Source organism: Barbus barbus, assembly GCF_936440315.1.
Source record: "Barbus barbus genome assembly, chromosome: 17".
NCBI lineage: Eukaryota > Metazoa > Chordata > Actinopteri > Cypriniformes > Cyprinidae > Barbus > Barbus barbus.
The window spans coordinates 27,360,830-27,375,730 of NC_136745.1; the positions used below are offsets into that span (position 1 = coordinate 27,360,830).

Below are 14,901 nucleotides of genomic sequence, written 5' to 3' on the forward strand. Positions count from 1 at the left end.
CTACTATACATAATTTAATCAGCATGATGAATTACTGCTGCCATGATCACTAGAAAATGTACACAAACATTTTTGTAAGAATTAAAAATAAGTAAATAAATTGAAAAAATATAGAAATTAATATATTGGTACCACTTTAGAGTAAAAAATTAACAACGTTTAAACTATGCAAATATAAAAATGAACAATTAGTTAACAGTAAACAATATATTTACTGTATAAATCAAAATTAATAAATGTTGTAAAATGTTTACTGTCAGCTAATGTTAATGAATTGAAGTAATCTGTACCAGAACCTGGTCAAGTTGGAGGTTGGAAGTAGTTAATGAAATTGTGCTAAAGTGGTGCAAACTTATTCACCCTTTTTTTTTTTTTTTTTTCTTCATGTTATAAGACTGTGAAGTAGGGAATTAATTCTTGAATATTAAACAAGGTCCCTTAACAAATCGGTAAGGGACAACAAACAGAAACCCTGGAATGTCTTTGGAGTATCTAAGCAGCACTACACAGAAATGGAAATAAAGCCAGAGAGATGATAATCTCCACTGTATCTCCATTCCAAAGATCTCTCAATACCCCAGTGTCAGTCTAGGGCTATTCAATTAACTTCATTCGACGGCTGGATTATCGAATTGAACATTTGAAGGGGGTCAGGGGCCATCCCAATCTTTATCTGGGGGGCCTATAAAATAGGAAATTAAATTTAAATGCATATTTAGCAGTAAAAGTAACTAATATTACCAACAGTAACATCTATAAAAGGTTAACATTAGTGCTGTCTGCCATTCAATAAAAATAAAATAATCACATTTGTTCTGTAATTTAAAAAATGTGACTAAATGCATATTAATATATTTGTGTTGTCATATTTTCACACATCCAAATTAATATAGAAACAACATGAAGATGGTATATTTTAAATGTGTTTTTAATTCCATCTTTTTACTAGCCTATTATTAGCGAAGGAACATTGATACAAATAATGTTACTGTTGTCTCTATTAAATCTATCTTTTCCTTTAATTTTAGCCATTAATTATTACAGTATAATTCTCTACACTTTCATCTTAGCACAGAGAAGTTCCTATGGAAATGTCTTTGTTATCTTGACCATTACTCTAAGATTATTTTTTTCCCCATCTGTCCTCCAGAGTTTCACTGTAGCTGTCCATTGCTGTACTTTGTCTCTCGGTGTGAGAACGGCATCTTGCCGGACGATCATTGTGCATCCCAGCCATGTGCTAATGATTGGTGTATGCCAAATAATCAAGGGTACATCTGCAACTGCTCTGCACAAATGGCTGGAAACAGGTGAGACTCACACAGCGAAGCTCTTGAAATCACACATGCATATTATGTCCTTGGTGAAGGCATTGAGAAGTCTGATTAATTTGCATGAGAATGAATACTTGTCCACACAGGTTACATGCGTTATGTGCATATGCCATTTGCTGTGCACCTTTGAGTTAACAAATTAAAATGTTATTGATTGTCCTCATTCATATATAACACTAAAGCTTGAGCAAATTAGTTATGGAGTGAGAATTTCAATCAATAGATGTCCTTCTGTGTGTCTGTCTCTGTGTGCATCAAAGCGTAACACTGTATTGGTCACCTAAGCATCACTGTTTATATGCATATTCTGAGACTGGAAACTTTACAAACACTGTTTACTTATGAAATAATGTTAGATTTTTTTGTCAAAAAAGCAAAATTAAATATTTATTTTTCTGTAGGTGGAATTATATAGTATTCACAGTCTAGAATGCTGGACATGTCAACCTAAGCAAAATGATAGCTGATAATATTCAGAAAAAAACAAAATATGTATATTAAAAATGATAAAAAAAAATTCACCAGTATTGCAAGGCAAAGGCCAGAAAAGCAAATTTTACCATCATGTATAATGCATGTATATATTTAAACTAAGACCGTATGTTTAGATGTATTACTATAGTGTTAAAAAAGCTTTATTAACAGTTAATATGCACTTATTTTCTGGAGCAGCCAACACAATGTTAATGTTAGAAAAAAAAGAAGAAAAAAATGTAAAACAATTTAGCCGGCTAAAAATAATAGTCTACTCTACAGAAACTGAATTAATAATCAAATGTGAAAATAAAACATGGTCTTCCCCGTATTAATTAAATATACATTGATTTATATTAATGTTACTAAAGTTATTCAGTGAAGAGGAGTGAATGATTCTCTCGTTTTCTTACCCACATTCAAGTGTTGATAAAAAAAAAAGAATGCACAAAGCTAGGATATTACTTTTTGTTTGTGTTTAAAAACTTTTGACATATTGCATTTTCAGATATTCATACAACAAAATAATCTTATAATTTTGTGAAAATGCTCAAAAATGCTGGCTGTGAGTGACAACTTAAAAAAAAAAAAAGCTGACAGGGAAAGAGTTAACATATGTAGCATTCTATACTATCAAATGCACAAAGATATCAAAGATAAAAATATGGAATGAATTAAAAAAATTAAATACTCTTCACGCCTGGAGGAAGAGGTGTGTAGCTGGCATTTTTTATTTTATTTCAAGATGAAAAGAGTTGTGTGGAAACACCTAGATGATAGCTTGATAACATAACTGTTTTTCCATACTTAAAGAAAATGTAAAAGAAATGCATCTGGTACACTGGACATTTGGAATGAGAAAAATATTAATTTTGATAAGATGGCATTTGCCATTTCCATTGAATGGTCTCTGTGACTGAGTGTGAGAATATCTAGATCAGTGTGGCCCACACACACACACTCCTACATTCAGTCAATTGTTCCTTCTCTTTGCAGATGTCAGAATGCATGCACTCCCAATCCATGTCTCGATGGTTTTACCTGTTCAATGGCGGGAAACTCAATCCACTGTAAGAGCACCACCTCTCCTCCTTATGTGGAAATCGCAGAGATCTGCGCAGGCATATTGGGGCTTGTCCTCCTCGTCGTGGCTTTTGTGTGTTTCCGAAAACACTACGTCAGTCGCAAGAAGCACAAGTCTGGCTGTGTGCAAGATTCCAACGGCTACTTCCCACCATTGCCCAAAAGCATGATGAAAGAAACCGAGATCAGCTCTCCGATGGAGATCAGCACCCTGATTGGATCCGTAGGCGATCTGGACAGCAGTCCCTTCCGTTCACTCAAAACTCGAGAACAGCGGGAGCTCGGCCCTCAGGGGGGCTCTCGGTCCAGGCCTCAGGGTCCTGTGATCTGCAGCGTGGCCCCCAATTTACCTCCTACACCCTCTAACAGCTCTGATAATGACTCTATTATGAAAAACAACTGGGAGCACGACTATGAAGGTGAGAACTTGAGTTTTATTTATTATTTTCCAAGCTTCAACAGGCACTTCACTTCATTTGGAATTTAGTCACATCATAAAATAGCTGCGTGTGCACCTGTAGGTCAATGGAAAAGCATGTGTGGGTCATCTTCAATTACATCTTCTGTTTGCTGCAGCACTGAGCGCTTTCTATTGTGTGTCTCTTTTTAAAAGCTATGGCTTAAAAACTATCACATTTAGAATTGTGACATAATAAATTCTCAAGCACATCCTTAACACTCAAGCATTTCAAAAACAGCTTAGAATTTGACTATTTTTTGACTTAAAACATGGCTAATATTTACTAAATTGAAACAGTCAGCAGGACCTAATGCAGATGTCTCATACACTGTGTCTCTGCTGGTTTTGGCACATCCAACATTGCCTTGATGGAAAGTTTATGAGTGGATCACCATAAACGGTCATAACTGTCATAAACAGTGCAAGATTTTCACATCCCACTCGCATTGTGGGAAAACTCTTAGCGACACTTTATTAGTTTCATATATTTGGACATATTGGGTATTTAAAGGTTTAATAATAAAATTAATTTCACACACCAGTGAGGGGAATATTCTCCTGCTCTTGCCATTAGGGATGCACAATGTATCGGTACCCATATCATTATTGGATGATAGTGGAGATTTTCAATTTATCAGTATATCAGTATGTTATCAGATATATTGGTGCATATTTTGTGTGTTTAATTGTATTTTTTTATTTTCCCTATTTATAGATTTAACCCTGTTATCTAACTCTCACTTAAAGTAAATCTTTAAAAACAGTTTAATAACACAAATCTCATTCTGTACATTATAAGGTTGAGATTCCTTAATTCACTTGTGGTTTATTATTTTTTGTTTAAAAGTATTTTTTTATTTTCTAATAAGTAAATAAAAAAATACCCTACTGTTCAAAAGTTTGGAGTCAATAATATTTTTTGTTTGTTTTTGAAAATAAAAGTATCCTTTGGCAAGGACACTTTAAAATGGAAGTATTAAGCAACACAACTGTATTATTGATGATGATGATGATGATAATAATAATAATAATGAATTCTGAAGGTCATGTGACACTGAAGACTGGAATAATGACTGCAGAAAATTCAGCTTTGCCATCACAAATAAATTATATTAAAAACTTCTAAATACAAGTTAAAACAAATATTTTAAATAGTAATTTTTTTTTTTTTTTACAATATTACTGTTTTCACTGCATTTTTCATCAAATAAATTCAGCCTTGGTAACCTTCTTTTAAAAACATTAAAAATCTTATCAACCCCAAACTTTCAAACAATAGTGTTTATCGGCCATAACATGAAAGTATAATTTTGGTAATTTATTGGTGCATCACTATTTGTAGAACACCTGTATAGACCAAGTGCAACTGAAGTCATGTGGTACAACTAGTTGACACTAACTCCGTCAGAACTCATTTGTGCAACCCCTAGTTGCAAGAAATAAAACGATTTCTAATAATAACTCTCATTCACAGTGTATCCAGCTGATCCTGACTACTACGGCCGTCCCACGGTTCAAGAGTTCCCACAGTTTGACATTGTGGAAAGCACCTACTCGACGGCTTCCACTGAGTCGCGCAGGAGCTCTCGCTTCGGAGGCTTCCCTTTCCCGCTGGACCGCGCCGACCGCCGCGCTCCATTACCCCCTTGTTACAGCAATCAGAATTTAGATGACTTCTTAGGGCCGGATGGCCTGCCGCTGCCCAGCTCTCAGTGCCCTAATGAGTACACTGCCATAAGCTACTACCCTACCCAGCACACATGCAGCCTGGACAACGTCTCCAGTGGCTATAAGAGGCTCAGCATGCGTTTGAGCGTGGCACAGCCTTCATACGCGGACGGCGACGGCTCCAAGCAGCCTGGATCTACTAGAAGGACATCTCGCAGTTATGCTGGCTCAGATATGGTGGAGAGTGACTATGGCAGCTGCGAGGAGGTCATGCTCTAAGAGACTGAGGTGGATCAAAGGTCCCGTATGAGTGGAGTTATAGAGGGGAAGCTCATCTCATACATATAATATATGAAGCTCAACGGCTGAAAGCCACAGAAGCACTATCAGTATTAAGTCACTTCCAGGGAAAACAAACAGATTTGTGTGAAATTCAACTTTCCTCATTGTTTGGGAATCTGTGGAATTATTGCATGACCTTAAAACATCTACGGTGTGGTTATAAATGATGTTAGTAGTGTGTAGAGATAATGCGGCCTCTTTTGGTATTGCGAGTCAATCGCACCCCGTCCAGTTTGGTTGGAAAAAGTTTATTTTCAGCACATGTTAAATGACTGATTGTAGCGTTGCATGTCATTATCAGATTGGAAACCAGCTGTAGGGCAGATGATTATTTCAGTAAAACATGGCTGAGGTGTGTTGTTCTCCGAGCCCATATGTGCTCATCGAAATCAGCGTGCTATGAAATTTGAAACATTTTCAAGCGCATATGGTGTAAACTTTTTTTAGCGATGGCACATTTCACTACAACGAAAGTATAGAGGTTACATTGATTTGTACATGCGACTGAAGCAGAGGCTGGTTCCCCGCTGTATCAAAAATTAGTACACAATGTGAAATATAAGATTAATGAGATATCAAGTATAGGTCCATGGTAAGTTGATGTGTCATTGGTTGTTGGGAAATTAACTTTTTGACTGTTTTGTAAAAGGAATAGTTCTCCTAAATTTGAAAAATGTGCTAAAAATGTATTCATACTCAGGCCTGAGGTTTGTTTTTTCATGGGAACAGATTTGGAGAAATTTAGCATTACATGGGTGCCGTTCAAATGAGAGCCCAACCAGCTGATAAAAACATCACAATAATCCACACCACTCCAGTCCATCAATTAACATCTTGTGAAGTGAACAGCTGCTTGTTTGAAACAAATCCATCATTAAGGCATTTTATGTACAAACTGTTGCTTCTGTCCAAAATATGAGTCCATAATAATACTTTCTTTAAGTGAAAAAGTCCATTTTCAAGTTCTCACAACAGGACATGGACTTTTTCACAATGGTGAGCAAGTGATCTAATGCTAAACTTCTAATGCTGAAGAAACAAACTCATTTAGATCTTGAATGGCCTGGGGCAAATTTTAATTTTTTGGTGAACTATTCCATTAAGATGTGTCTGAATTGCTGCGCTTGGTGAATCGTAATTTGAAATGTGAACTCTGGCTTTATCTTCTCATGCTGCAGATGTTATGCAGTTTTAGAAGTTTTCAGTGATCAAAGGCAATCAAACTTAAGCCATAAAAGATCTCTGTGCAGCTTTTTATAGCTCAGTTATGCTTCTTGACAAACTGCCATAATGCTTACTAATCATTAAAATGATCAAAAATACTGCCATAGTATGAAAGAAGCTGAACTGATTGAAGAATCATATATACTGTATGTGTGTGTACATCACAAACAGCTACATTTTATATTCTAAAGCACTTCTGTCTTTGAACTGTATTCATAACATTGATGTCATCTTTAGGGTTCAGTGTTTTTTGTTATGAACAGGGATTTCCAACAGAGTACATTTTATTGATGCAAAGATGAGCTGAATGTGACTGGCTTTGGGGACAAGTTTAGCGGACTGCTGCATGTGTCATCAAATGATATTGCATGTCCTCCCTTCCCTCACTGACTGTAGTCTATAGTGTTTCAAATGACATAGTACAGTGTTGATGTATATATTACTGGCAGCTGTGGCAAGTATTTGTTGTGATCTGCCGTATGTTTGTGCAGTAGGTGGAAAGTGCGAATGTAATTTTTTGTATTTTGAAAATTCAATGTGGGATGACTCCCATGTTTTAAATAAGTTCCTCTGTGAGAGAATCTGTGTTGTCTTTGCCATTTCCCATCTATGTAAAAAAATACTATGAAATACATCAAATAAAATTGTTTAATATACAGAATCTACTGTGTAGTAATTATAATCTTATAGACTCAATAATTCAGCAAGAATGCATTTATCAAGAGTAATGTTAGTTTTCAATAAAATTCTTTGAAATACAATTTTGTACTTAATATACTAAAAATTGTTCTTAAGATAAACTTAAGGTCATCTAAGTGTACTCAACTGTGCTATTTTGGAACTCCATGAATATGAACTAAAATGTGCTTTAAAGAATTTGTCAACTTAAAATAATTTGTTACCTTGCTGACTTAACATTTAAAGTTGACTAAATGTTTTTGGAGTTGACTAAACTTAAAATTTTAAGTTGCACTAAGTGACAACTTAGAGATAAGTTGACTAAACAAAAATTTTAAAGGCAGCGGGATAACAAATTATTTTAAGTTGAAACAATTTTTTACAGTGTTTACAGTTATCACTAGTGTATGAAAGATGTGTTCATGTTCAAGTGGTAGCGTAATACATTTTTTAAATACAGAGATAGTAAAAGCACATTTTAGTTCATATCCATGGTGTCCCAAAATAGCACAGTTGAGTACACTTAGATGATCTTAAGTTTATCTTTAATTTTGTAATTAATATATAAAAAATTAGATAGTGTGTGAAAATAGAGCACTTTAAGTATATTATTGAAGCGCACCTGGGAATGAATATTTTTCTTTTAAATATTCAAATACAAAGCAGTTATGATAAATTGTAATATTTCACAGTACTACTGTTTTTACTGTATATTTGTCAAATAAATGCAGCATTGGTCAGCAAGAGACTTTAAAAATCTTACTGTATACAATATATAAATGTGCTTAATGTGGTAACATCTGAATTATTTTCTTCAAGCCAAAGTATTTGTCTTGATGCTACATTTGGGGACACTATCATCATAACTGTATTTTAGTGTTTTATTTATATATATACGCTGAGTCAACACTGATTTCAACTGAACAATGACATTTTTACTGTTTAGAGCTGCTTCACAGCAGAAGTGAATTCTGTTTGCATCATTATTTGTCTTTTTATCACTATAAAGCAGCTTTGAAACTATCTGTATTGTATAAAGCACTATATAAATAATGGTGAATGACTTAAATTGGTTCAGATCTTCAAAAAAAGTGCATGAAACACAGGCAACCTGAATAAACACAAAATACAGTGTATACAATACTGTAATTGCCTTTGTTTTCTTAGGAATATCTGACAATATTTAGTTCTGGATATACTCAACAATAGAATAAATCAGGGGGGGTTCACAGCACTGTACACCAGCATTTATGTTCAGCAGTGTGATATTAATGTGTGGAAATTTAATTTTTTTAAGTGTGTGATTGCTAATTTCAGGAAAATGCATTGGTAACAACTAAAAAAAAGAAGACCAAAAATATAATTCAACAGAAGATGATGGCTGTGGTGAAACAAGCACTCAAATAATGGTGAGTAGTAATCTACTTTATTTATATGATCTTTTATAAAGTATTATCTTTATAGTTTCGAATGCATAATAACTGATATTGAATTTCAGGAACTAAGACCTGTGGGAATGCTGGAGAAATCAAGTGTACCAAGTCCTCTGTCTCCTCAGCCATGGAAGAGATCTTCAGACATGAAGAGATTGAGGAGTTAAATGAAATCAAGGAGTGAAAAGAAGATTTACAATATTAGTGCCGATTCAGCATGGAAACAGAGAGAGAGCTGAGGGAGTGGAAAGGTAATGAATATCTAGTTATATCAGCAATTATTCTCAATGCTTAACATCAGCTCTCAACAGTTTTTTCTTTCTGGATTTTGATTCTCTCTGATTGACTGGAAGGTGTGCATTAAAACAATCAATGCAGATAATTACAATCAGTTCAATCGATGCGCTGCTTTTCCTGTAGCTGACACATACAGTCAGAATGCTAGATCTAATGACCTGTAACCAAACAAACTAATGAAAATTAACTTAGTTTTACGCTTCCAGTCAAACTGTACTTCACAAACATTAAAGGGATAGTTCTCCAAAAAATTAAAATTCTGTCATTAATTACTCATCCTCATGTCATTCCAAACCTGTAATACCTTTGCTCATCTTCAAAACACAAATGAAGGTATTTTTGATGAAATCCGAGAACTTTCTGACCCCTCTATAGGCAGCAACGCAACTTACTCATTTAAGTTCCAGAACAGCAGGAAAGACATTGTGAAAGTAATCCATGTGACTCCAGTGGTTTAACCTCAGTTTTATGTCGCATGAACAAAACACTCATGTGTTGTGATGCTCTCATGAATGCACATTACAGATCAATATTTTTGTAAATAAGTGGTAAATTAGGTTGTTGTTTTTTTGGACGCAAACACTCGTGTCGCTTCATCAAATTGAGTTAAAACAACTGGAGTCACAGTAATTACTTTAATGAGGTCTTTCCTACCATTCTGGAAGTTTACATTTACATTTATTCATTTAGCTGACGCTTTTATCCAAAGCGACTTACAATTGCTATATATGTCAGAGGTCGCACGCCTCTGGAGCAACTAGGGGTTAAGTGTCTTGCTCAGGGACACATTGGTGTCTCACAGTGGATTCGAACCCGGGTCTCTCACACCAAAGGCATGTGTCTTATCCACTGCGCCATCACCACCCCAAAAGTTGAATGTGTAAGTTGCATTGCTGTCTATGCAGGGTCAGAAAGCTCTCTGATTTCTTTAAAAATATCCTTGTTTGTGTTCCAAAAAGGAATGAAGGTCTTATGGGTGTGAAACCACACAAGGGTGACTAATTAATGACAGAATTTTAAATTTTTGGGTTAGCTGTCTCTTTAAGGGCAGCTTTAACTTAACTTTTTAACCTTTAACAGGTGTGTATTACACAATTTTAATTGACTTCAATGGAGGAGGCAACCCGTTTCATGTCGGGTGGTTCTTTGCCTCCACCTCATGCATTAAAATCATGTAATGGACACCTATCCATGGATTAGCCCTTATGTGTGGAGAGGGTTATAGGTTACACACAGTATTAAATGAAGAGGGCACAAGAACTGTGTGAAACATATATTCTATATACGCTATATAGTTTGACCTCACCCACGTAAGTAACGTATCCTTTCCTTTTCTATATTGGTAAAAGGTATTACGTTTCGAAATTTAAACATCAATTTCCAAATTTATCTTTTGCTTTTCAGCATGATATGGCCCATATAAGGAGTTGGTGGGTGAATCTGCTCTTATCCAAAATGACACATGGTTGGTATATGTGAATATGGGAATAAAATATATTTTACACAAGTGATGTTTAGAAATAAGTTACATTAGTTTTTTTGCATATCAGTTTTTGCAGTGCACATTAGCCATGTCGGAAGCATTCAAGGAGGAGACAACAGCAGGAAGTTTTACGGGATGCTTTTGAGACTGTTTACATTGTACAGCACTGGTTTTTACTGCATAGTGCATACCATTTAAAGGCTACTTTATTAAACAAGAACAAAACAATGTTGTTGTTTTTAAATACTACAATTGTAAAACTGAACTTTCATGACACATTTACATTTACATTTATGCATTTAGCAGACGCTTATATCCAAAGCGACTTACATTGCATGCAAGTTACAGTTTTTTTTTTTTTACATTTTATCAGCTCTTGCTTTCCCTGGGAATCGAACCCATGACCTTGGCGTTGCTAGCGCCATGCTCTACTATTTGAGCTACAAGAAAGCCGCACACAGCAAAATATGATTTTAAATAAAGGTCATTAATGAGCCCATGTTTTTTTTCTTTCATTATATAAGTTTACTGAATGTTTGAGTATTTATATAATACAAATAAAACATGCACTATGAAAGCATCTCTCTCTCTGTGTGTTTGTGTTTATCCTTTATTTAACACAAACATTGATATGTATACGTGCACACACACAATTTTATATATATATATATATATATATACCACACACACATACACTCACCGGCCACTTTATTAGGTACACCTGTTCAATTGCTTGTTAACACAAATTGCTAATCAGCCAATCACATGGCAGCAACTCAATACATTTAGGCATCTAGATGTGGTGAAGACGACTTGCTGAAGTTCAAACCGAGCATCAGAAAGGAGATTTAAGTGACTTTGAACGTGGAATGGTTGTTGGTGCCAGATGGGCTGGTCTGAGTATTTCAGAAACTACTGATCTACTGGGATTTTCACGCACAACTATCTCTAGGGTTTACAGAGAATGATCTGAAAAAGAGAAAATATACAATGAGCGGCAGTTGTGTGGATGAAAATGCCTTGTTGATGTCAGAGGTCAGAGGAGAATGGGCAGACTGGTTAGAGATGATAGAAAGGCAACAGTAACTCAAATAACCACTTCTTACAACCTAGGTATGCATAATACCATCTCTGAACGCACAACACGTCGAACCCTGAAGCAGATGGGCTACAGCAGCAGAAGACCACACCGGGTGCTGCTCCTGTCAGCTAACAACAGGAAACGGAGGCTACAATTCGCACAGGCTCACTAAAATTGGACAATAAATGATTGGAAAAACGTTGCCTGGTCTGATGAGTCTCGATTTCTGCTGCGACATTCAGATGGTAGGGTCAGAATTTGGCGTAAGGAACATGAAAGCATGGATCCATCCTGCCTTGTCTCAGCGGTTCAGGCTGGTGTTGGTGGTGTAATGGTGTGGGGGATATTTTCTTGGCACACTTTGGGCCCCTTAGTACCAACTGAGCATCGTTTAAACGCCACAGCCTACCTGAGTATTGTTGCTGACCATGTCCATCCCTTTATGACTACAGTGTACCCATCTTCTGATGGCTACTTCCAGCAGGATAATGCACCATGTCACAAAGCTCAAATCATCTCAGACTGGTTTCTTGAACATGACAATGAGTTCACTTTACTCAAATGGCCTCCACAGTCACCAGATCTCAATCCAATAGAGCACCTTTGGGATGTGGTGGAACGGGAGATTGACATCATGGATGTGCAGCCGACAACTGCGTGATGCTATCATGTCAATACGGACCACAATCTCTGAGGAATGTTTCCAACACCTTGTTGAATCTATGCCACGAAGAATTAAGGCAGTTCTGAAGGCAAAAGGGGGTCCAATCCGGTACTAGCATGGTGTACCTAATAAAGTGGCCAGTGAGTGCATATATATATTCGGTTTTTATATATATGTTCGGTTTTAATGGCAGGTGCCGATTTTTCGCTGAACCCCTCTCCCCTGAAGTGTAGGATGTAACTGTTTAGAATGTTGTTTGCAATGTTAAACAGTACCGACTATTTACACTCACTTCAACTGAGTGGCACTCTTTAATATTAATGTCCACGATTAGATGTTGCGGAAGCTTGGTGGATTTTGGAGTGGGCAGGTTTGTGATAATGTTTACATTTCAATAATAATTTTTTTTTGTGTCATCAGAAGGAGAAAGACAGGCAGAGAAACGTTTATGACTTACTTTGTGTTCAGAATTGCTTTCCCTCAAAAGAAATGTCACTTCTGGCAAATCATGTGATTTAGGGCACATGCTTAAGATTTTAAAGGGCAAGTAGCACCAATGTAGCAGGGTGGACTTGAGTCAGTGAGACATTAACTCATTTTTGGGTCATTCCTACATTCCTACAGGATTTTGGATGCCCCCTTGAAACGGTACTGCATATTTTACATAAAATGGTAGTCAATTTTCATGCTACATGGTTAACATGCATAGATGTACCCCACTTGAGTATTAGTGTATACATTTGCTTGTTCTTTTTGTCATAAAATACAATTCATTGTGATACATGTTTTTTTTCTTTGATGTATAAAACCATAAATTTGTTTAAGTCTCACACTCTCCAGTCGTTCATGTTACAGTAGTGCTACTTTTCCTTTTAAATCTTACGCATTTGCCCTAAACAGTACATATAATCACCGTGTTTTATGTCAAATATACCGTATTGTTTAATGTCAACATAAAATTAAATAAACCGTAGGAATGTCCCACTGTGCAGCTGTTTACAACTTAATATTCAAGTACAAAATTGAGCAAGAGCAGATGCACACATAGTTGACTCCTTGACATAGTTGAAACCTTGGCCCAAACCTCTATATTATGGCATTATTCAGATGCCAGTCAAGAAAAAAAAAACACCATTCCCCTCACACATACTGAAACACAGCAGCGTGAGTCGTAATTTTAACAGGATACAAGTGAGCTCCATGTAACTCTGGCTTTGACACTCTCACGTAGCATGATAAACAGTCTTGTGGGTAAACTCGCTCACATCTGGATTGTTAAATACGGTGGCTGGAGCGCAACGCAAACTGCTTTGCATTCATCAACATACTCTGCAAACAAAAAAGTCTGGTTATTAATGTGAACCCTAGTCATTTCTGGGTCAACAGATGGAGGGCAGCAGTGTTTGTGTACTCAGATTAGTGCTTTTGTAGTGCAGTTTCAAAAGAGGGGAGAGGAGAAGCAATCGACTACGGGGAAAATACTGTGAATATCATGCGACCACAACTCACGTGCAAATACAAATATTTATGTCTGTTTCTGACATTCTATATATATATATATATATATGAATGTCAGAAACAGACGATACATTAGGGAATTCATACTTATCTCAGGTTTGACACATTTGTCTGTTTGGAAACTGATAGATGATGTTTAGTCTGTTATATATGGCTTCATGGTGCAGCATAAAACACTGGGCATGTTCATATTAATCATGAATTTCAGAAAATGTTTTGCACTTATTTTAGGTATTTAATTGTTGCCTTAAAAATCTTTTTTTTTTATGAAATTAAACTAATCATTTTATCTTCAACACAGGATCACACTGTATGTAGTAAGTGAGTGCACGTGTTCTACATGCCTTGACGCTAGTATTCTGTCATAAACTTATCAATAAACCAGCCAAGAATGACAAGATAAAGGATAAAATATTTATTGACCTGGCTGACTGACAGATGATGAGGTAGTGGAATACATCAGGAGAAAATGTGCCATTACTGACAGCTTATTATGAGCCATAAACCCACACCTGGTGTCCAACCCTTCTTCAACAACAATCGAACAGCGGTCAAGCATCATCTTAAATATGTAGAATGCCACTTTTCTTTAATGCTACTGAAGCATTGTAAATTACTTAGGTGTGCACAAAAGGCATGATGGATGATGTGAAGTGTGAATGAGACATATATGAATGCAGTTTAAAAAGATGCAAATTATTTTTGAATTGGATGATTTTTGAGCTTCTGAAATGTCAAAAGTGAAAGAAATAAATGTCGCATTACGCACGCACGCACACACACACACACACGTTTGTTTTTGTGAAAAATGGGACAGGCGTTATGTTTTTTTTACTGTACAAAGTCACCTTTATTTATATAGCGCTTTTAACAATGGAAATTGTGTCAACGCAACTGCACAATATATGCCCCCCCCCCCCCCCCCCCCCCAGTTGATTTTGATATTCTAAGTATTATCAAATGGCCAGAGTTTTGAGAACGTAATGGACGTGGAGGACTATAATGCAATAAGAGCTCGCTCAAGTTCTGAGGAGCTAAACCATTCAGGGCTTTATAAGTAATTAGCAAGATATTTAAATCTATACAATGTTTAATAGGGAGCCAGTGCAGTGTTGACAGAACCGGGCTAATGTGGTCATACTTCCTGGTTCTAGTAAGAACT

General features: G+C 36.1%; 1 protein-coding gene across 1 annotated transcript in view; it reads left to right on the forward strand.

Annotated features, from left to right (window-relative positions):
- Positions 1-7,244, forward strand: part of LOC306883134 (protocadherin Fat 2-like) — a 52,137-nt gene extending 44,893 nt beyond the window's left edge. Inside the window, exons 22-24 of the mRNA XM_079438238.1 lie at positions 1,151-1,310; positions 2,805-3,310; positions 4,826-7,244. Of these exons, the coding sequence (XP_079294364.1) occupies positions 1,151-1,310; positions 2,805-3,310; positions 4,826-5,298 (1,139 nt within the window). The 3' untranslated portion in view covers positions 5,299-7,244. The remainder of the gene's footprint in view (positions 1-1,150; positions 1,311-2,804; positions 3,311-4,825) is intronic.
- Positions 7,245-14,901: the final 7,657 nt, after the last annotated feature.